This window comes from Sebastes umbrosus, chromosome 13 (genome assembly GCF_015220745.1).
Source record: "Sebastes umbrosus isolate fSebUmb1 chromosome 13, fSebUmb1.pri, whole genome shotgun sequence".
Lineage (NCBI taxonomy): Eukaryota > Metazoa > Chordata > Actinopteri > Perciformes > Sebastidae > Sebastes > Sebastes umbrosus.
The window spans coordinates 26,496,088-26,520,049 of record NC_051281.1 but is presented as its reverse complement, the minus strand read 5'-3'; the positions used below and the strand labels follow the sequence as shown (position 1 = coordinate 26,520,049).

The 23,962-nt window shown below is 39.6% G+C and overlaps 1 protein-coding gene and 1 long non-coding RNA gene across 6 annotated transcripts; one reads left to right on the top strand and one right to left on the bottom strand.

Moving 5' to 3' along the window:
- Positions 1 to 611: 611 nt before the first annotated feature.
- Positions 612 to 6,125, bottom strand: LOC119500872. Its single transcript, XR_005209699.1, has 3 exons — positions 5,969 to 6,125; positions 3,853 to 3,942; positions 612 to 1,152 (listed from the first exon to the last, which is right to left on the bottom strand). It is a non-coding gene; the product is annotated as an uncharacterized LOC119500872 (long non-coding RNA).
- Positions 6,126 to 11,010: 4,885 nt separating this feature from the next.
- Positions 11,011 to 22,146, top strand: LOC119500869 (transmembrane protein 50B). Of its 5 annotated transcripts, XM_037790857.1 has the most exons (8): positions 11,081 to 11,153; positions 11,274 to 11,347; positions 13,038 to 13,303; positions 13,687 to 13,799; positions 15,339 to 15,406; positions 16,262 to 16,354; positions 20,039 to 20,096; positions 21,063 to 22,146. In XM_037790857.1, the coding sequence occupies exons 3-8, from the start codon at positions 13,205 to 13,207 to the stop codon at positions 21,106 to 21,108; spliced, it is 477 nt and encodes a 158-aa protein (XP_037646785.1). In that variant the 5' UTR covers positions 11,081 to 11,153; positions 11,274 to 11,347; positions 13,038 to 13,204; the 3' UTR covers positions 21,109 to 22,146. The 5 variants fall into 5 exon arrangements, with proteins under 5 accessions (XP_037646786.1, XP_037646785.1, XP_037646784.1 ...); XM_037790858.1 differs by lacking the exon at positions 11,274 to 11,347 and having other exon boundaries at positions 11,011 to 11,153; XM_037790856.1 differs by lacking the exon at positions 11,081 to 11,153 and having other exon boundaries at positions 11,160 to 11,347.
- The last annotated feature ends 1,816 nt before the right edge of the window (positions 22,147 to 23,962 follow it).

Sequence of the window (23,962 nt, the reverse complement as noted above, 5' to 3'; positions counted from 1 at the left end):
ATCTTCCAATGTGTGGGTACACTGTAAACCAACCAAATGAAGACAGAGTACTGAATATCCATGACCAAAGGTACCATGCTTCACATGATAATGCATTGCGACCATTTCAAAAATCAGTCAAGTGCAACTTAACATTTTTCCGTGGCCGCCCTGCTGCGCCTGACATTTCTGTCTCTGTATGTGTGTATGTGTTAAACCGCCCTGTACTTCTCCTCCAGCAACATCACAACCTTTAAAAATACCAGTAGTTCAAAAAGAAGAGAACTATGGAACCCTTTTCTACAGTAGGCAGGTAGTTAAATAGTGCAGCACAGTTTTCACCTTGTGTTGTATGCAGTGGGTCCACAGTCTGTCCCCTTTAGGGAGGCCTTTATTTAAATGTCTTTCACATGGATCATCAACTGGTGAGGATGCTGACTTTCTGCCTGGGACTTGCCGCTTTAGCCTCAGTTTTTTAACACAAACTCACGTATCCAGCCATCAAGTGCATGTTTAAGACACTTTTACCACACACACACACACACACACACACAAACACACGCACACACACACACACACACACACACACACACAGTATATATATAGAGAGAGAGTCAGGAACACACAGAACACAAGATTTATGCTCTTGTTTTTTTACTGAAAACTATTACAGTGACCGAGAAAAACAACAGGCCTGTGAATACATGAATATAATTATGACTTGGCGCAGCTTTATCAGCAGAGTCTTTATCCAGACTGATCCGTTCCTCTGTAGGGGGAATTGGTGATCAGCCTTTCATTCTCTCTGCCAACTCGGACTGCCCTCTCCACTGGATGAAGGACGAGCAGGGAAAAAAGAAAACCGAGAGCTGGAAGCAGGCGGGAGTCCATCTCAGTTCAGAGTTGATTTGTCTGGGTTTTTAATGAATGGAAGTGTCTGTGTTTGCGTGGTGAGATTGTGGCGGGAACACAGACAGACCCATTTGCATTAGTTAATGAATTAACCCATGAATCTCATGTGTGTATGATGTTACAGATAGACCTTCCACACTACCCTCCGGCTCTCGGTTTACTTTCAGGATCCACACTCTTCCTTCTGCAGGACATCGACTGTCTGTGTGGGTTGGGGAATCAAGGATGACCCATCGGCATTCATCCTGCCGTCCATTTGTCCTGTAGAGAGAAACAGAGGCAGAGAAACAGACAATATAACATGGGTTTCATTTTTATACATGCTGTTACCATGTGTGGTGATAGTCTATACATTCTTTCTTGTCAACAAATCCCATGAAAAGACCAAAACCAACAATGAATTGAGCGTTCACTAGGCCCTGCGCTCCTTAGTGACTGCAGCAACACCAGTCTAGCACATGATAATAGTGGCCGATTTACCAAATCCATAGTAAGTTTGGAAACAGTACCTCCTTTATTTCAGACTGTGGTTGATAAAAGCAGGCTCCTCATTTTTAGCCAGCAACTATCGATCTTACTGGCTGAAATTACAACTAGCTCTAACTGTCAGCTCTAGCTACAGTAATGTTAACTCATACTAACAACACTGTGTGTTTGATGAAAACTCTGTCTCCAGTTTCAAACTCATTCGTTTTAACTCTGTCTGAAACACTCCGTTTTAGCGCCTGTCTCTTTAAGACCTCCTCCTGAAAAAGCCCAGTCTGCTCTGATTGGCTTGAGAGAAAAATATGCTGCACCTTTACAAAGGTAGTTCTCCAGCTGTGGGCGGTATATTCTAATGAGCTGCATGTGACATAAGAAGGGGAGCCACATCTGATTGGCTTGTTGAATCACATGTTATCTGATCTGGACAGCCCACAAACAACTGATCTGGTTGTCTGATTTCACAGTTTGTGGGTTGGTAGGAACTCCAGATACCCAGATGGATGTACACAAGCACTGAGTGAGTTCCTCATGATATGTCACCTTTAAGTTAAAGCAGACGAGCACACTGTTTAATATATGGCTTATATTTACCTTATATTCGAAAAAATATTAAATCTGCAGCAGGCAGAATATCTTTAGCATCATTGTGCAAAAAACATCCATAATAACCTTTCAGCATATTGTAATTCAAGTGTTCTGAGAGAAAACTAGACTTCTGCACCTCAAATAATTCCAGAGGGGATTTGTGGGGGTTCGTGTCAGAATCCAGCAGACAAATTTCATGCTGACCAACTTACGGTGAATGATTTACACAGGCTATAGCTTCTGGGTTTAAATCCATTATAAGAAAAGCACACACACACAAACACACAGCTTACATAAGTAAATGTGAACAGGTTCAACTACACACATAAACACTTGAACTGGCATTTTTCAGAGTGCTGCAGGTCTGAGCAGGACTGTGCTCACCGTTGGCACTCTTGGTCATGTAGGAGAAACACTCTCTGACTGATCGATAACCCTCCTGGTGGGAGTAGTCCAACAGTGCATAAACTGTGTCCTCGTGACCATGTCAGCGCAGATGAGCCCTCAAATTTAATCCACTGTCAGATCTGAGGCAACTTCAGTGAGTCACAGTTGTGTCTTCTGGGAAGACAGCGAAGCCCTCACAACATAGTGGCTGGTTTGATCCGTGGGTAAGGGGATTATAAGGAGGGAGCATTGACCGAAGGGCTTTGGAAATGTCTGTCATTTCAAAGCATGAATATAATACCACCAACAAAATACTTCCCTCCTAGTTAGGACCGTATTCATTAAAACTCTATGTCATGACTTTTCTTTTATATTACCTTTTAATCTATTCTAATGTTGTAGCTGACTAATACAAGATACAACACGTATTCTAGTATTTATGGTACTGGATGCACTGGTGCCAAATTTTAAAGTTTATGTTTCATAAGTTAAAAACTTAGATTGGTGTTGGAAATTGTATTTTTCCCCATTTTATTTTTGGTTTTGTAATTATATCCTCAATTTTCCTCAACATAGAGAAACAGGAGTCTGGTTATCAGAGCTGTAGTAAATTCATACATTGTTGAACTCATTGTTGAAAATGATTTATTTAATGGATGAATGCGTAAATCGGGTTTCTACGAAGCATAGTTTAAAAATGCACTACTCAATATGTGAACACAAATGTTTTGTGCAATGTGAAAGATGTCATACTGTACAGTGATTATTTATCAAAGAACAAAATGTTATAGTTTTGTTCATTAGAGAGCAAGAGAAGTGTTGCACATACAGGCTCCTGTCTGACCACAGCTACAGGAAAACAGAGTGAAAACAGTCTTCTTTCAATGTTTTATTGATTTTTGATTGATAACGGGTTCATGGTTTTGTGAATAAATTCTTAAACGGATAGTTCAGGTGTTTTGAAGTGGGGTTGTATAAGGTATTATCTATAGTAGGTGGATTGCTTACAGTAGATGACGGTCAGGAAAGAAATCGATATCCGTTTAAGTTTACGCTACATTTAGAATATTTTCTGTTTTTGTCATCTGAGCCTGCTGGCTTTGGAGAGAGCATAGATACGTTTCACTTTCAGTTCCCTGTCTGAAAGGAGGGTGAAAGGGCTGTCTGTAAAGTGGTGAATATATATTCTAAATATAGTGTACACTGAAACAGATATTGATTTTTTTAGGTGAACCTTTCTTTTAGAAGGCCGTCCTAGTCCACACACTGTATTGCTTTACTCCGGTGTCAGTGCTCCTGTCTGTTTCTCCAAGCTGGGGGCGCGCCGACCGTCATCTACTGTAGTAGTACATCTACTATGGATAAGTACATCACACAACCCCACTTCAAAACACCCGAACTATCCCTCTAAGTTAAAGGCAGTAGTCTCTTTGTAAGCCATCCAGTAACAGCCTCAGCAGGGCTCATTGATTTGGGCTCTTGAATCATTTGTACCAAACTCACCTTTTGCCTGGTTACATGATGATGAAGATTTCTCTGGCTGCGACTCGCCCCTCACTGCAGCCCGGATCTTCAGCACCACGTACCTGCAGGCTAGAAAAAGAACAATAGGAAACTCAGTCCAGCACTGACCATCCTGTAGGGAAGAAATCATTTGTTTTCACATTTCAGATTTTTTGCATTATACTGTAGGCTAACTGTAGTCAGGAAAATAGCCATGACCTCAGCCCAAAACAGTGTGTGTGAGTTATTAAAGGCTGAATGAACCTGTCACTAAGTGGTAGTTTTTGTAAATGAAATACGGCTGTGCAAAACCAATAGCCAAATTATACATTTGCTGCAGCTAATGATTAATACATCACCCTGTTTCATTATAGTATATCCCAGTCATCATCACACATCTCTGCCAAATGATAATTATATATATATATATATATATATATATATATACTGTATATATATATATATATACATACACATATATACACACCCCACAATGCCACAACCACTTCACACACACAGGATCATCAATCAGGATTTGAAAAAAAAACCATTTTATAAATGATACTGAGATTTGGTAATGACTGACAATTTACTCTTTTTTTTCCATCTCCCTCTTGCCTCTCAAGTATGTATGTATGTAGGAATTGATTGGACGGGCTTATTACAGTCCTGCGACAGCCACAGATATCAGATTTTTCTCTTGTTTTTTGTCAGAGCGTTTGATTTATTGGTCGCTGTCGGGATGTAATGAGAATTTCAACTCATATAACAAAAAGGTTTCTAAAATCTTGTCCAATCCTGCCTTTAAAAAGAAGAACTTTTAGGACAGCTCATGGGAGACAAACAACTCAACCACCAGGATTTACCAGGATTTATCTCTCAATCCACAACCAAAAAGGCAACCTCCCCCCCTCAACCCAGCACATCAAGAAATCCTTTATCTTATCTTTTTACTCACAGGCACACACACTTTATCTTTACCTTTCCCCCTAAACCCAATCCCAAAGACCAAGACAGCCTCTAGGACATTCTGCAACCAACATCACTTCTTTTAACGTACACTACTTGTTTATTTATTGTTAACACTGCTGAGTATCACGCTCTGTTGAGATGTTTTAATGGATTACATTCTAGTGGAAGAACAATCCACACTCAGCACTTTTATTATTATTATTACTGCCACTTGGTCCCTTTAGGATTTTAAGATGCATACTTGTCGTGTATTGTTGTGAGTGTATGTTGTGTATTGTTGTGTATGGTGTGTGTTGTTTTATATGTCAGTGCCCAAAGAAAAATTTACATTTTATGCAAATCTAATGAGCAATAAAGTAATCTGAATCTGAATCACTGAAACAATATGGAGCTGGAACAAGTTGATGCACAATTAGTATTTGTGGTTAATAAACACAAATACTAATTGTGTCAGTCACAAAGAGTATTACTTTTTTACTACTGCTACTTTACTACTTTTTCCAGGGAAAACAGAAGAGGAAAACCAGGGGGGACTTGTTCCAGTGCCATATACATTATTAAGGGGTTAAAAAACTCTAAAACACGTTTTAAAGTTGTAATGAAATATTGAGTTTTCAAATTTTTTGTTATTGGCTTTCACAATCCCTCGAACACTGGAGAAGAAAAAAAACACCTTCCTTGTATTTTAATTTGAAAGTTGAAATTATCTGAGACAATGGCCTTCTGAAACTTACAACACACACACACACACGCACACACACACACACACACACACACCCACACACTATTAACTTTGTTCGTGACTCACCCTAAGGCCTGTTGCTACCCAGGAGAAGAGTCCTGTACTTCCTGACAGAAAACTGCTGAGTCACTCTGACAGCCAACAAAAGCACTGCTCTCTTTGCGTCTACTCTGTACTTCACAGATATACTTCACAGATATACTTCACAGAGCAAAAGAACCCATGAATTTAAAATAAAAATAAAAAGACTGTTTGGTTTGGGTTGATAATTGATGTGTCTCAGAGGCAGCAGCATACAACTCAACAGTGTTGTGCTGTAAACTCTCAGTATAAAGTCCCAGTGCAATGAATTTTAACTTATAAACACACAAAACTTTCTATTTGAAAACAGTAAGGACTCACCATTGATGATCAATCACACCATTTCACTCTCAGGGTTGTAGATCTGTGGCCTCAGCGGTGAATCAGGAGCAGAGCTGTTCTTGTCTGTCTCAGTTTGCACTCAGCTGTCATCTGCAACTGGATCTCGTCCTCAATAACAAGCTGAGTCCTCATCTGACAAACCTGACACACCCCTTCTGCCCTTCTGCTCTGAGACGTCACCAGGGCCGGGGAGTCGTCCTGCACACAGGGAATTTACCAGGAGCCATCTTGCCTGTTCTTATCAATCACTGCAATCTGTTATTCATGCCGTAGGCAGTAGCTCAGTTAATATTTGTGGACAAGAGCAACTCTGTACAGTTAAAGCTGAAATAGGCGAGATTGGAGTGAATATGATTAAAAAAAGTTAGCTCAAGCTGCTCAGAAGCCAGAGCTTGTGCCTCTGCCCCGTTGGTATCTGTTCATTTAGCTGTTGGTTCAAAGAGTACGACGGGACGCATTATTTGTTTGCCATAAATTTGGCAATTAATTTCACTCTGCTGCTGCTGTAGGTATTGCTGAAAAATACGGTTAATTTGGGGTACATCATTTTAAATTCTTTATGCTTTTCATCCTTGAGTTATTTGGTTAAATGAGTTGTTATATTATTTTGTGATATTGGGGAGGAGGGTGTTGTAGTTTTTTTCTATGAAGGTCCAAAGAATAACAGCACTAGGGAGGGCCTTGAAACAACAATGTTTGTACAGTCGCTAATGGAAAATCTACTGTCCTACTTCCTGTATCATGAAGCTGGTTCCTGTGAGACAGCCATGAGTCTCACAGATTTCAAAGTGACCCAATTAAAGAATGTGAGTCATTTTGGTATCCTGACCTTTCACAACTACATCAGTACTATCATATGAGTGCCTTTTTTTTCCTTCTAAGAAATATTTAAAAAAAATCATCTTTCTATTCCAGTCAGACTGAAACATCTCTTACATGCCTTTGTTATGAATCAGCTGGGTTCCTGCGACTCCATCTTCTTGGTCCTGTTGTTAAGACAACTCACTGGGTGAAGCTAATTCAAAAAGTAGCTGTCCGTCTTCAAAGCTCCACAGGCTACAGTACCTTTTTACTGCCAGAATTAAGGGCTCACTCCTGGTGTATTAAGCTCTCAGTTGCCTGGATCAACCATCCACCAACCATCAGACCGCTCAGGTCACAAGGCACCTCTTCATTTCCCTACAGCTTTCACTGAATCCAAATTGAACCTTTATGCACTTGATGCATGGAGCAGCCTGCCTGCTGACCTAGCAAATTCAGCAAATTCAAGACCTTTATTCAACAGAGAGCCCTTTATTTTTATCTTGATAATTGCTGTATGTTAATCATTGATGTTTCTATTTATTTGTTTAATCTGTTCTCTGCTTTTCTGTTGCTGTATGTTTTGCTATTGCTTGTCTGATTTCTCATTATCCTGTAACAGTGCTAATATATATATGTCACAAAGTGTCTCCGTAATCTGAGCTTGAAAGTTCATTCTTGACCTTAAAGAAAATTAAGGTTTGACTTAAACATATATTCTGTGGTTCAGAACTGCTAGAAAAATCTGATTTAACCCCTAAAACCTTATTTTCCTGCTCACAAATTGCTTTGTGGATGCTGTAAAATGATTAGCTTTTTCTTTTCCCCTGCTTTTAGCAGTGAAATGATTATACAGTTGTGTCCTCAATATGCAGGAAAGTGACCCTATGGGCAGCCAATCACATTTTAAATTACAAGGATTAATTGGACTCATATGCACCTATACCAGCAATTCAAAGTTTATGGCAGCTGTATCAAGTTCAACCCGCAGTGACATAACAAGTTTGTAGAATTCACTCATCTCTAAATAGAGACTCTATCATTTGTCACGACGTGCACAGTGTTGCTGACTGTTATCCATCTCAGTTCAGTTTAATTTAATTCAGCAACAGAGGTGTGCTAATATGGGAGCCATGGTGACTTTACATGAAAGTGATGAGGACTGCGATATTGGGTCATTGAATCAATATAATGACAGTACTGCAGTCAGAATCAAAGGACAAATCCTGTCAGCATTGGGAATAAAGTTGTACCATCCTTGATTTAGCATGCCTCTCAAGACATGGAGGAAGGCAAGAATCCCTTCAGGCTTTTATTGCCTTCAAAATAGAATAGGGAGGTTGAATAAATGATATGCCAAGTGCAAATCCAGTGGTTTAAATTCTATGTCGTAAAGTATTAAGTGAATAGCTTTAACCTCCCATTTGTGGAAGTTGATGGGAAAATGATGAATGAAAGACTAATGTTTTGTTTGACATTGATACTAAATCAAATCAGAGTTGGTTCAGGAGAGCTATAGGAATCAATAAGCTGGTTTTAGCTTAAAGCAGAGAGAAGCATTTAATTCAAATTCAAATAAGCTTTATTGGCATGAATGTTCAGGTTACATTATTGCCAAAGCTAAATTACATATTAATGAATAATTACATTTCACAAGAATTAATCACAAAATAATCACAATCAGAATATGCCAAATACAATTTAAATATACATTCTTTTACAGACGTAGTCAATCAGAAACTTGTTCAGAGCTTGTAGCACCTCTTATTGTATGGCAACAGTCAACATATTTTTCAGCTAATATTGCACATTGATTTTTCTCCCCACATAAATACTGTATGGTATTTTCTGAGGATCGGGGAGATGGATGAACTCAGGCTATATGTTATTTATTTTTTCAAAGAAAACATCTCTCCCAGCACAGCATTTACAGTACTTAGTTTGTCCACCACAGAGCACTGACAGGTGTATTGTTGTTCAACTGTAAAATGTCCCGCTCATTACAAATCTTTTTCACTTTTTAAATTAAACAAATTTTCTGTGATCTTGTTATGTAACTTTATATTGCATTTCCATCCTGATAAAACATTTTTTTTTTTTTTTTATATTTTGAAACCTGTATTTTTAATATCTGCCTGCTAGTTAGCAGTCCTCCTCCTCTGCCTTTTGGTGGTGTATTGCTAAATTTATTATCATGTTATTGCGTTATCTTATCAGTAGCATCAGCATGTGCACTTGTATCCTCACGCATGAGATATAGAAAGGTAAGCACTAATAAAAACATTGGCATATAGCACTACAAGTGGTGGAGAACTCCACAGGGTATACCTTTAAAGGTATAATATGAAAGAATTAACGAAAAAACAATGTATGGACTGACACAAAAATAATCCCTCTCAATCATCACTATGCCCCACTAGAAGTGTGTGGTGATGTCTGTTTCTGCAGAGACCCTGCAGCCCTCTGCCTGGATTTTCTCTTTTCCTCTTATTTTTCTGTGTTTGGGACGTTTCTGGGAGTCAGCAAAGAGCCTTTGGGCCCCACGTTGGGGTGTAACCCTCCAGCCAATAACAACACGCAGTGTGTGCTGCCAGTTCAGGTGGTCAAATGCCGCCGCTTTGTCACGCCCCGCGGTGTCTGATACTGAGGCACAAGTCCCCCTCTACTCTGTTAGATACAAAGTGACCGTATTTCTCAAATGGGAACGGGTTGTGTTATGTGCATTTGTTCCAGTGATCCCCTGCTCCTCTCGGTGCTGTGAGTGCAGCTATGATCAGTGTGTGTCTGTAGCTTAAAGAGAGTAGCGCTGAGTCACAGCCAGCAGACAGGAAGCCTGCATTCATTCAAAATCTGGCAACTCGGCACCTTCCCGCAGAGTTGTGCTGAGTTGTGCGGAGTTAGTTGTGTGTTTATTTGTATTTTAGAACGTAACCGCCGTGAAACAATCAGAAAATAACGTTTTATTTGTCAGATTTGCTGCTTTGTTCTCACTAACGCCGCTCCCTCTCTTCAGTCACTCTATAGCTCGCTCTCGCTCCAGCTGAGCCAACTTTGAAGACAACAGTTACATATTATACCTTTAAACTAAGTAAAGTTGGTTTTAAATGACAGTTGTTTAATGAGTAAGACATTAATAAAAAGTTTGTATTCAAAAACGTTATCAGGAAGAGTTTCCAAATATCCCAAAGGTAGTGTGATGAAAAGAAGTTTTATGGAATTCAAAGACGAATGGAGAAGGATGAGAGCACTCAAAAATGTGTTTTGCTGTAGACTACTATATTTCACTGTGCAGAATGATGTCTGACACTCAAAGGCTGTTTTCACAATCATCTACTGAAGGAGGGAAATAAAAAACACTTTCTCTGTGCTCACCTTAAATAACAGTTATACACATGTAGGTATGAGAGATTCTGCAGTGGCGGTCCAGCTGCAACTTACACAATTATAATGTGAAACTTTTCAGTGAACGTTTGAAATAAACAACATTTGCATTTTCAAAGATTCTCCATTAACGGCATTTTAAGATTTGTTATCTAGGCAATTGTTCTTTTTTTGTGTAAAACTATATCACACAAATTATCATTCTAAGCATTTGTATGTGTCTAACAAGTCTGGTTAGTGTGTCTGTAAGTGTTTATGGTGTAATCACATTGTGGTTTTTGTAATCAAGCTTCACTTTTCCAAATGTGATGAGTTGAGATTTCATTCTGTCTCCTTAGGAGTAATTAAAATAAATTATAATTCAAGAGATAGATAAGCCTGCTGGAGCTGGTGGAATACGGAGCGGGATCCCAAGGGAAGAGATGGTCTTTCCTTTCTGAAAATAGGACATAAAGGATTAAACCAAACACTCCATAGAATAGGCAAGCACCCAACTGGACTAATGCATGCACTGTAATAAACCTGAAACTGTCAAGCATGTTCTTATAGAGTGCAACAAATATGACGAAGAAAGAAGGGAATTGCTATCAGGAGTAGATGATGGAAATATTACAATGGGGAATCTGCTAGGAAAGACATCTAAGAAAGTACACAATCTTCTAATTAATTACTTAAGGGCAACAGGAATAATGGAGAGAAATTAACTATTAATAGTAGTATTATTATTTTATTTTAGTAAGTTATTATTATTGTTATTATTATTAATAATAATAATAATAACAATAATAATAATTTATTATTTATTTTTTCCTGCCAATCTACTGCGCCACACTCCAGTCCAGTAGGTGGCGGTAATGCACCTATAAGCTGGTTTGCCAACCTCCAGTAAACATCAAGAAGAAGAAGAAGAAGAAGAAGCAGAAGTAGCTAATGCTATCTGTTCAATGAAACTGAAAGTAATGTCGCTCGGGCTCTTGACAAGGTGGGCAACTGCATGTAACCCTTGATACAGAACATTTAACTATGGCTTATAACTAAGGTGGCTGAGGTTAATAGGGTTTAAACTCAATGCGTTCATAGTTAATAATCTGTTAACCGGTAGGAAGCGGAGTTCTCACGCTGTCGCTGTAAACAAGAGAGCTGCAACCTCAGCTGGACCAAGGCCTATAGAAGAAGGTAGGTACACGGGTCTTGGGGTATGGGGTATGACGCATGCGCAGTGTAACTCAAGCTGCGTTTCGATTGGCTCAATTTAGAAGAGGGCAGGACAGATTCTACTGCGCATGTGCAATACCCCCGTAGATATGACGAGTTGACCTAGCCTCCTTTCTATAGGCCTTGAGCTGGACGAGTGATGTTATGTTAGCTCCCGTTATCTCCCCAACATCTCTAGAGCTTTGACACAACCCAGGGACGACTTGTGTTGACTTTATCAATCCATTAATGGTGCAACCGAAAGAACAGACACTCGACTCTGTTGACTAAATAGCAGTGATATGGATGAAGCGTATCGTTACTCTAACGTTAGGAGTAGTATTCCTGTGCTAACGTTAGAGCTAGCCTACTCTAGCTGTTCATGTGAGTCTGGTGTGTTCACTGTTAAAGGTTGGCAGTAATCAAGACTCCCTTCAGGAAGATGGCATTTAAGACGTTATAGCAACATACTTATTTGTAGGTAGGCACCTGGTAAGACTTTAATCTAACATTGTTTGAGTAGCATTGATTCTTTAATTCGGCATACTTTACAGTTTATATTTCACTTCATTAAGACCTTTAAAACCGTTTCAGGTGTAGATGTGCCTTACACAATGGCTTGATTTGGTGGAAGACATTTGTCAAAATCAACCAATGAGATGTGTAAATGTATCTGAATAAGAGCTGTTTGTTAGACTGACTTAATGCCGAACTGAAAAGTAAGAAAAGGGTTAAAGGCCATGCTGTCTGAAACAAATATAAGTGGTGAGACAACAACCACAACAATCACCAAATGATTAAACAGACTGTTTGTAACTTTCAGAATTGCTTGTTAACAGCGACACCTGTGGCCTTAAGTCAACCAAAGTCAGCGTCGGGCTCGCGCTTGCTTGCTCTAAATAGACATGAACGAGCATCGCTCAAAACAGTGAGGCGACACACGTCAGCTAAAAGCACAATATCGCTCTATATTTCAGCTGCTTGGCAGTAATGTTAGCTGACCAGACGAAGGTCTCTCCATGAATCACTGCTGATCATAGCGTTGGCTTTTCCTGCTTCAGCCCCGGAAAGCGGGTCGGTGCCGGGGCTGAAGCAGGAAGAGAAACGTTATCGTCTCCCGACTGCGCCCGCAGGGAGACACCGGCACCCGGTCAGAGACGATAACGTTTCTCGCTGTGGAGCCCCGTCACTTCACAAGACACGGGAAACCTCTGTTGGTCTGGAGGAGCTGCAGCAGTTTATTTCTGCACAAACGTTCACTGTACATTCACTAGATATTCTCAGAGCTACTAACTCTTCTGCAGTGTGTAGTGAGCGCACATGCACGTAAGAGTGGAGCGAAAGAGCGAGAACGCGTGCAGTGTGCGAGTGAAGGCAAGCAGGCAGAAGAGCAGAGACTCCGGCCACACGCAAGCGCGCATATGCGAGCGCCATATGCGAGTGCGCATGGGATCCTGACACGGTAGATTTATACGTGTAAAAAGTTACAAACAGTCCCTTTAAATGAACAACAGTCCTTATAAGAAGGCCACATTTTGGGCTTGAGAAACCCGTCTCAAACTGAGCAGACTTAGATCGATTTCCATATCTGAGAAACTGTTACACATCAGGCCAAAGGTTTGTGTATAGAAAGAAGTTGTTAATAAGACATGAATATGTGCATCCTCTACAGGCAACACAGTCACTGATCTCAGCCAGAAGCAGAGCAGCCTGCAGCCTGTGAAGAACAGCAGGTGAAGCAGGTGTTGACACATACGGAGTCAGGAGGAGGACTGGTTCATCACCTGTGTGCAGAGAAGGATCCAGAAAAAGAAGGGGAGGACACGAAGAGGGCTGCAGATGGCTGGCTTTCTGGATAACTTCCGCTGGCCAGAGTGCGAATGCATCGACTGGGGGGAGAGGAGGAACACAATAGCTTCTATTGCCTCTGGAGTTCTGGTCAGTGGCTCTAGAGAGAGAGAATGGCTGAATGAATGACTGACAGGAACAGAAAAAGAAAAGTGTTAAGCAAAAGTATTAGATTATGACTGTCTTTGTGTAAGTGTATGCAAAGGGCAAGATTGTCAGAATCATGGGGTCGAGATGTTTTTCTTGACTGCTATTCCAGAAGCAACGTTGTCTCTTTAATATTGTCTCAGTTTCTTCCTCTACGTCTCATATTGATGAGCTGTTAGGACTGTGCTATTTGTAATCCTCTACCTCGTTGTACAGTATTCTCTCTTTTCCACTAGCTTTCCCCAACATTACAATATAAGAGAGTCATGTAATGGAACTGCATCTCATATATTCAGATACCTCAACCCAGGTTTCTCTTGTCCCAGTTCTTCACAGGCTGGTGGATCATGATCGATGCAGCAGTGACGTATCCAACCCAGGAGGAGATGAGCCACGCATTCCACACATGTGGCGTCTTCTCCACCATAGCATTCTTCATGTAAGTGCTGCACACTATAGGTGATAGATGTGTTTGTCTGTAGGAATAATCACAGAGCGAGAAAGTGGGTGCAAAGTGCACCACACACACACACACACACACACACACACACACACACACACACAGGATTTGCTTTGGATGTATATAGGGAAAAAAATTGCATGTTATCAATTACAACTGTGCTTCTCCTGCTATAAGCCAAAAAGCCTATAGTGAAAAAGGTCTATTTCCCATTTTAGTCGGGTACGAAGGCTACAGATGTAGGCTACTGTACATGAGCCCGGCTGTTGTTCATCTGACTTGTATGAGGTGGTGAAGTTATATAAGATGTGATGCTGTGGTGTTTATTAAGACGGGATTTGTGCATGTCTGGAAAGCAATGAAGCGCAGAAGAAAGTGTTCTCTGCTTCAGCATTTTGAATAATATTAAAGACAACTATTGGAACTGCAATTATAGTATGCATTCTTCTTGCCAGAGGAAGGCTTATATGTGAGGAAGTATTAGTTGATATTGTAATGTCGGCACAATAAAAATATCAGTAATTGATTTAAAAAGGTTATGAAGTTAAAAGTTATGAAAAATTGATGTTAGAACTGATTGGCCAGATTAGTGCTGTACACTCATAAAACAAATCTTAAAGGCCTACATAATACGTATTTAATTGGCTGCTTCAAGCATGCTGTACTGGATAAAACCGGTGGTGAAAGTGAGGAAAAATACATCATTAAGCAGGAGGCTCTGGAAAGTTCATTTCTGCTGTTTAGTCTTGTGTTGTGGTGCTGAGCGGGCGGCTCCGTTTAAAGTGACCGTATCTGGATCTTTTAAGTTTCTACCATACTCTCTACTGCTGTCTGTCACTAGGTGTTATTTTCACTGGTTCCAGTCCTTTCAATCACCTCCCTCATCTCAGAGCTGTTCAGTGATTCAAATAGGGAAATGAAATGACAATTTATTCTGAATATCAGGCTACAAAATGTTTTCATGCAGATGATGTGTAAGAGCCATTCATGATGAGTAGAGCTGGATCCCCAGATGGCATGGAACGTGGGCACTGCACATGGATTAAACATTAGTTTGTTCATTTTGATTGAATTGAAATGTCAATGATGAATAACCTGTAATCAGTCAATGGTGTACATCTAAACTGCATCCATTACAGTGTCCCTTCCAGCAGAAGTTGAGTTTCATTTTCTGTCTTCAGGTACCCGTGACAGTATTTAAGACATTTCCTCTTTGGTCACTGGCTCATTATTCAACCTACAGAAAGTGAAAATGTGCTTACTGAGGTGCAGTAAAATGTCAAATCTACAAAGAGATCAAATACAAAATGTAGCTTAGTGCTATCAGAGCAGAAAAGTGGCATTAAAATGCTGAAAAGCCTTTATTTGTGATTGACTTGAGCAGCATGGAAAATATCTCTTGACATAATAGCGTCTTGTTTTTCTGCAGTTTCGACAATAGGAAGAACTAAATTGAACTGAATCCGTAGTGTAGGACTGATTCCTCTTTTCTGTAACTGTTTGGCTCTTTATTTTCAGGATAAATGCTGTTTCTAATGGCCAGGTGAGAGGAGACACATATGGAGAGGGCTGCCTTGGCAGGACAGGTGTGTTTCTCTATGTGTGTGTTTGTGTTCATGTATACCAATAAATTTGCGCTGCAGCTTCTTTAAGCACAATGAACTTAATGGCTGCTTGCATGTAAATGTCTTTTCAAACATCAGCTTGAAGGCTCTGACCTCAAAGCAGTGGAAGATATAAATATATATATATATATATATATATATATATATATATATATATATATTTATATCTTTTATAAATTATCATGCATACAAATGCAATTGCTAAAACAATAATATATGTATGGCAAGGTTATGTAATATTCATGTACAGGTTAACAGAGGCTACGGTAGTCTAACATTATAGCATGCATAGTATAATAATCTATCCTATAATTGGAACATACATGCAGTTCTTTCCAATACATCATTAAAAAGCACTTTTGTGCAGACAAAAATGTTTGTTTGCGTGTGTGCACATGCATGTAGAGATGTGTGCACACAGCACAGCTGGGAGGGAGGGTACTCTTTTGTAATTTTTAGACTCCGCCAATCAAAATGTCTGCCAGCATCTGATGAAACAGTCAGTGTTTCGAGTGGAAACACTTCTTGTATTTTTGTCAACCATTTAAAGGCCCTGCTGCTCATAAACTACTACTAGACAACTAGCACGATGTATTAATAGATCATGTTAGTTGATTGTTTAATGCACACAAAACATTGGTCCTGATTTCATACCTTGGACTCTTAAAATACTGTTCGTATTGATCACTGTTGCTCTGCTTTAATTTGATTGGTTTATGATCCGAAAGGTTATACAGTGGGTGTGCTGAGCCGTCAGGGTGTGACGACGAAACTTGTGAGCTAATGAAAGTGATGAGCATGTGTGTGTCCTTGCAGGAGCCCGTCTCTGGCTGTTTATCGGCTTCATGATGATGTTTGGCTCGCTCATCGCCTCCATCTGGATCCTGTTCGGTGGCTATGTGGCGCCAAGTAAGTGTCCCCCTGCACATCACATTTCCTCTCTGTCTCATTATTCCTTGTACACCACTTCCTTGTCTCCCTGCTTTTCTTTTTGTTCTTCTATTGATACAAAGTGAATCTTTCTGGATGATTCCATCAATATCAGACATGTATGTATGTATGTATGTGTATATATATTTATATATATGTAATATATAAATAAATACATAAATAAATATTAAGGCTGTCAAAGTTAGATTAAAGATAACGCATTAACGCAATCGATCTTTCGGAGGTTGTAGTGGGCTCATTTTTAAAGCTAGGTACCAACCATGTCATGCAAGCTTGTCAGGAAGGTGGTTAAATAACGCCCATTTATTTTATATATATACACACACACACACACACACACACACACGGGGAGCAACTTGGGGTTCAGTGTCTCGCACAAGGACACTTCGACAAGGCGGACAGGAGAAGCCGGGGATTGAAGCACCAACCTTGTGGTTAAAGGACGACCCGCTCAACTCACTGAGCTACAGCCGCCCCCCAATTACCTGTCTCATGCACTACCGTCAGGATATAGTGACCATCTTATAAAAATAACTTTATTGTATCATATTAATATTTATAACACGGCTGTGTTGAATACTCGATTGGGATTTGGTCAATCACGGCGTTCTGCGATCTGTAATTTCTCTATAACAGACCGTTGCTATGTATAACAGACCGTTGCTATGTATAACAGACCGTTGCTATGGGCGCAGTTTTGATGTCGGACTCTGGCGGACCGTTTTTGTGTCAAAATATTGATTTCTTCAGTAAGTGGCCGTGTAATAAGCGGGATAACGTACAGCCAGCGGGTCATTGTTGTGAAAGAATCAGGGCGATGAGAGAGTGCAGCATCGCCCTGTCGGGGATTCTTTCGCAACAATGACCGGCTCGCTGTACGTTATCACTTACTTATTTTATTTATATTTATATATATATCAAAGTTACCAACTTCAGCTTTAAAGAACAGTTAAAACAATAGTCAGCTGCCCATATGAACACTGAAGCACTGTAATCGTTCCTCCTGTCCTCGTTCTGTGCAAAAATGCATTGAAAACTTTATATCTAAAGCTGATACGAGGCTTCAACAGTTGAGCCGCAGTGGGATCAGTATCTCAAAGAGGAAATTTCAGTAACTTCAGTGGCCAAGCCGCCTTCTTTAATGATGGTTTTTGTAGTACCACTGGTATGTTTTATTGATCCCCCGGACGTGTTGCAGACTGCTAATGCGGTGTAAAAATATAAGGCAGCGTTGGATACGGCAGATTTCCTTCACTTTAGAAAAGGGATTTCCACAATGTTTTATTCAGGAGGTGAATATATGAAAGTAGGCATGCGATTGGGGAGTGTAGTATCTAGCAGAAGAAGGGTTGGTCAGTTCATGACAGCAGGGTTGATGCTTGATGAATTTGACACAGAATCTTGTTGGGCTCTATCTCCAACTCTTGTATTGGTTTTCTGATTTGCATCAGTTAATCTGCTTCACACTCCTAACATGCATAGGAGATCTATATTTGCAAGCATCATATAAGAATTCAGCAGCTAAAGCTTTGAAATATCTTATTTCAGTGTCCTTTGTAAATATTTCCAATTAATACTGGAAATCAGTCCTGTTTTTTTTTTAGTGGAGCATCGGGTTTCTTTTAATCTTCTTTCTATCTTTATGCTGAGAAATGAGGCCTGTGCGCGCCACTCTGTCTAGTCGGATGACCTTTCTTTTATTGCGCTTTATTGAGACAAAATGATATATTCTGTCTGACCTGGGCAAAAGACAGCTTTCACCTTCAGTCGCTAGTTTGGAAAATCCCATTTCCTCGCTCAGCCTTGAGGCAGGGACTTCTTTGTTATTGTCATTATCTGCTTTTCCTCACACAGCAGTGGTACGTGTTCCTTTTGGTGTGAGGGCGCTTTACGGCAAGGCAGCGGAATGGCTCAATGTAATGGAAAGTTGATGAAAAGAAAAGAAAAGAATCATAACGAAAGTACAGATGTCCAATATGAGGCACTGCAGCACTGTCAGGTCATTAACATACAGAAAGAGTGAAAGGTATTTGAGCCATCACTTCATTCCAACAGGTCTTCCAACATCACGAATGATGTACAAGTTAATTACCAGGTTCACAAATTCAAATCAGTGATCAGTACGTACAGAGGGGTAAGAAATGAAAGGAAAGAACTTAGTGAATGAAGTGACGAAGACATAAAAAAAGCAGATGCTTCTATTCAAAATTGGTCCTCTCCTCCTCACCCAGGAGGAGTCCTTACTGTCACCCTGCAGAGAATTTTTCTTTAATTCTTTAATGTAAAGCAAGCAAATAATCTCTCTAATACAAGTTCCAGCCAACAGTCTAGACTGAATAAACTGCTGCTTTCCTGTGAAGTGTGAAAATGCTCTGAGAGAATCTCTGAAGGGAATAGAGCTGATAAAAGTCCAAAGTCCATGGCAGATGCTTTGGTAATAGCCTGAAAAGGTACTGCCCTGGGAAGCGTTTTATTATTCATCCCCTGGTTTTGGCTGTGATTCAGACAAATAACCGAAAATGAGTCTAAGCTTAGAGATGCATGGCATTTACTCAGGCCGGTGGAAGTTCTGTATGTGTTTGTCATTATGAACAATTTTGTGATGTATCAGAACAAAACTAACTCTGACACAGACATGCACAGAGTGAAAGACAATGACTTGACAAATGACTATTTAAAAAAAACCAATTCAGTCCGCAAGGGAGCAGAAAGACAACGTGATACATAGTTATATAGCAGGCCTACCAAGAGCTTAATATGTAGCAGTATGGAAACACTTTGGGTTTCATACATTGACAGGAAAAGCAGAGCTAGACATCACGGCTAAAGCTGCTGGCTAACTCTGTCACGGACAGGAAACGTTATCGTATTGCGGTAATGTGCAGTCAAGCCGGCCGTCACTCTCCTCTTTGTGGTCAAATGGGCCGACGCTACAACTGTAGAGCATCCACTGACATTTATGTTAAATGCATTCAAACGGCCCCGAAGGAGCTGACCATGGATGTATAAAGAGAACGGAGCTGACGGGAGAGCTAGAGACCACCTTGGAGAAGTTAGAGGAAGTACATACGTGTGACTACGTCCGGTTTTCAAAATAAGATGTTAACAAAGGGAACTGTATATACAAAATACATATAAGGAAATAAGATTGATTGGATTATATTCACCAGAAGTATAAAACATTACATGTCCCTTATAGATTAAAAATTAAATACCACTAATTTGTGAGGGAAATGTCTTTATTCTTTGATTTCAAATACATATCAAAAAACATTTGCTGTTACAATTATGTCCCCCATTTGTTACAGTGCATAGCATTACTGTATACTTTTGGGTGAGACTTTCAGTCCTCACCCGCTGCAGTAGTTTGACTTGTCAAAGGTGCTCAACAGCAATGCCAATGCTTATGTTCCGTTTGGTTATCAACTGATTTACTTTTCCCCCACAGGACGTATTGAGCAGGAGCTAAACTCAGCTGGTTCACAGACTGTTGATTATGGCTCAGTCATGCATACAGAACAGTTTCATTTTCTCTTTGCCTTAAAGAACTCCGTTTAGAGACACATAAGCATCTGTTTCGATATCCCTTTACTTACCGTTGTGTCAATAACACTGTGATTTTGTTTTGTTACATTTTTTTAGATAAAGAAGTGGCACCCGGGCTGGCTGTGTTCTTTCAGAATGCCTTCATCTTTTTTAGGTGAGTAGAACATGAAAGTGGACTAAAATCCACTTTGTAAGTAAGTCAAATATAAAGACATCACCTGTCTGTAAACTAGCATTACTCGATATTTATTAAAAGAGCAACTTAATGAAGTATGTTAATACTGGACACGAATCACTAATCCACCCTATGATACTGCTCTCTATAAAATAGTCCCACCTTAAAAATAGCTGTTGATATTTTGCAACCCTGGGTCCATTTTGTTGTTTGAGGTGTGTCTTGTTCAGATTACTGGCCAAATGTACATGGTGCGATGTCACAAACGGAGTGTTATAGGATAGTTTCAGCACAGTGAACATCAGGTTTTATCGTGTGACTTTTGGATCCAAACCAGCGTTGCATCCACAGCAGTACATTGCTTAGCTTCCATACCGGGTACTCCTGTCTGCTTCTCCAAACTGGGAGCATGCCGACCGCCATCTAAGTTACTATATGTAATACACACAGACTATGGATTATGATGTATATACAGTATATATATATATACTGTGTAAATACAGTATATGTGTATAACAATAGCCATGTTCATTGTTTACGTTCATAATGATAATGTTTGGGGAGTGTCTTTGAAGGGAGGCCTGAAGGGACGGACTGTCTGCCTACCTAATGATAATGTTGTAATTATAGTTAATAGGGTAATGCAGTTACTATAGTAACCTCTTTTCCTGTCCAAACGTACTGATAGCTTCCAGCATGTTGTGTTGCTCTATCACTCCTCCAAAGATAGGTGTGATGTCACTGCTAGGTGTGCAACAACAACAGTTAGGCAGATGATGACATGCTGTATATGGTGTAAAAATATCAAAGGGTGGATTTGTCATTGAAGCTCTTTATCCCTGATGGTAAAAAATAATATAATAATAATAATGTAGCTGTTGTTTGTGCTGCAGAAATCATTGTGTCCTGATGTCGTGTGTCCCCCCTCCCCCCCTCTCTCTGCAGCACTCTGATCTACAAGTTTGGCCGGACCGAAGATTTATGGGGTTAGAGGGTCACGCACACGCACACACTCTCTCTGACTGAGTCGACAGCCATATGGTGTTGTAGATATTTTTACCAGCTCTGGATCCCTTTTCACGTCTTCCCTGATGTGAATATAGTTCTGTCATTTTGTTGAGATACATTTGCATACTCCTCGTTTTGTTCACACTCTATCTGCGCTGTTCTTCAGAAATGAATTTATTCCAAATGTTTGTATTTTAAATGAGACCTTGTTATTGAGAACGGAGTTTCATTTCCTTTTTATTGTATCTCAAATGCATCTCAAGTGTCAATTCATGTCGTCATTTGTTCAACATGTCGAGTGGTCACAGTTTAATTTCACTGTAGTGAATCAGAAAGGGAAAACAGTATTAATATAATACTAATTTATTGTTGTAAATACATTGCGAAGTGGACGTGACGGTAAACACAAGGGAGAAGAAAAAGCCCTTTCTGCTGTCTCTACTTCAGCTGCTCATATTGTATGCTTGTATGTGACTTCATGTCATGCACTGGATGATATTGTATTTTAGATAAGTGTTTTGTTTTTCACAGGTCTGATTCCTATTGGGGTCAGTTTCCTGTTGACAGATTAGTCACTGTCGTTCTGCCTCAGGAGGAAGTGTGTTTTTTTACATAGTCTGTCTTGTCCTCTTGTACTTCGTCTTTATTGAGCTCTTGTTTCTACCAGAAAATGTCCTGTAAACTGAAAATGAAAGTTTTTAGATATTTCACATTTCTTTTGGGTAGCCATTTAAAGTATTTAAGTATAGAACAAATCTTGTGAAGCTGTCGATTAGACTGCTGTAGTGGCATTATTAAAGGACTTGTACTTTACACTCCTTGCTATCACATATAGACACGTGCAACAGACAATTTTTGTATGTAATAAGATGTACTTTTACTCAAAAGCTTTGACTTGCATGGAGTAAAAAATACGCTGTGGATTTGGGGTTATTTCCCATCTTCCCTACAGCTTTTTAATCATTTTGTCTGACTTGTCAAGAACTTAAAAGGTGAAAAATAAAGAAAATGTTTTATTGGAGAGTGCTGTAGATTATCATCAGTAACCATCCATTTAGCTGCAAAAGGTCAGCAGAGTGTTCTTTCTTTGTTGTAGTGCAGCTGGGAGAGAGCAAGTGTGAATGCTGTGGGACATTATTTAATTTTTATAATTACCTCTGGCCATCTATAATGAGGAAATGGTGACTCAGCCTCAGTTTTATCTGCATCTATTCAAAATGGCTTTACTTATTAACAACAAGATACTTTTTTTAGTGACGCAAGTCCACAGTTAACATTGTATATCTCCCAAGCCTGTTAATCATGTATGTCATAAATACAGCTGTCCCAGTTCCAAACGACACACTAATTCTAAGCAGGTTTCAGACCGTAGCTTGTTCACAGTGGAGAAGTGTGTCAGTTTGATCAATAGATCACCATTATTACAATTTACAACATGAAATGTCTAAAAAAAAATAAAAAAAATAATAATAAATCAATGCAAATTAATGTGCACTTCCACCAGCTACTGTTATGTGAATATTAAGAGTTGCTTCATGGAGATAAACAGCTGGCAGTGTTAATTCTATTGGCGCTAACTATTGCAGAAGAAGAGCGCAATGAGATGACATAATAGAGTGCCATTAAAACTTTAAACAAGCACAACAGATGTTGAAACCGTGGTGGAAATACAGCCTTCCTGTTTGTTTCATGTATTACAGTTTTTCTCAATTGTTTACACACATTTTCTGAAAGCATACCTCATATTCTCAGAACTCTACACACAAATCCAAAAACACACACACACACACAAAAGGCAAAACTCCACAAATCTCCTGCAAAATTAAACTCTTTCTGCTTTCAAAACAATGCTATGTCTTCTCAAAATGACACACACCATCATTTGAATAGAAATTTCTAAGGACCAATTGAACACTGGTGTGGTCAATGTAAAACACCAGTATGAAAGGAAAACACCAGTATGAATGTAAAACACCAGTATGAATGTAAAACACCAGTATGAATGTAAAACATTAGCAGGAGTCTAAAATACTAGTATTAATGGAAAACACTAGTATAAATGGAAAATACTAGTATGAATGGAAAACACTAGTATGAATGGAAAATACTAGTATGAATGGAAAACCCATTCATTGGGTTCATTCCACCCAAATACTACTTTCTGTCTAACGATTTACAATTTTCAAGGTTCATTCTGCCAAAATACTATCTGCCTAACAAATTATTGTTTTAAAGGTTCATTCCGCCAAAATAAGACTTTCTGTCTAAGGCCCAGTATTTTGTTTCATCATTAAATTCACTTCTGAGACTGAGGCGAGAAATCAACTGTGTAGATTTCGAATATCGGTAGTTTTACGAAAATTGATTGACATTTTTGGAGTTGAGAAGCTCCACAAACTGGCGTGACAGCGAGCCCCTGCAGGGGTTGTCTGCCAGACACTTGGCCAGGCACGCTCACATTACCCTGCGATGGCTGGAGCTCTCTCTAGAGACTGGTCTCATAGACACGCCTGCGGGGATCGCTGGCTAGAGAGCCGGCCAGTAACGCTTGTGATTTAGGTGAACTAACCATTTATACATTTCCATAAAGGACACAACTAGATGACTGAGTGACCCAGCCAGCTGGTCTGCAATGAAATGACACATCCTTGTTTATAAGCTCAAATCACAAAGCTTTCAGTCTTTACAGTAGTAAACATTTATTGTGAGTCAGTGTCAGACTCTAGGCGTCGTGGACCAAACTCTGCACCATCCAACAAACTGATACACATGATTGAACTCATCACCTCGGAAAGTGGAAGACCATTACATTATGTTCAAAGAAGTACAAAACACTC

Bases quoted from the DNA above. Each gene is read 5' to 3' on its own strand.
- LOC119500869 (XM_037790858.1), top strand. From the start codon at position 13,205: ATGGCTGGCTTTCTGGATAACTTCCGCTGGCCAGAGTGCGAATGCATC. The intron at 13,304-13,686 runs GTCAGTGGCTCT...CTCTTGTCCCAG, and splicing joins CTATTGCCTCTGGAGTTCTG to TTCTTCACAGGCTGGTGGAT. The intron at 13,800-15,338 runs GTAAGTGCTGCA...CTTTATTTTCAG, and splicing joins TCCACCATAGCATTCTTCAT to GATAAATGCTGTTTCTAATG.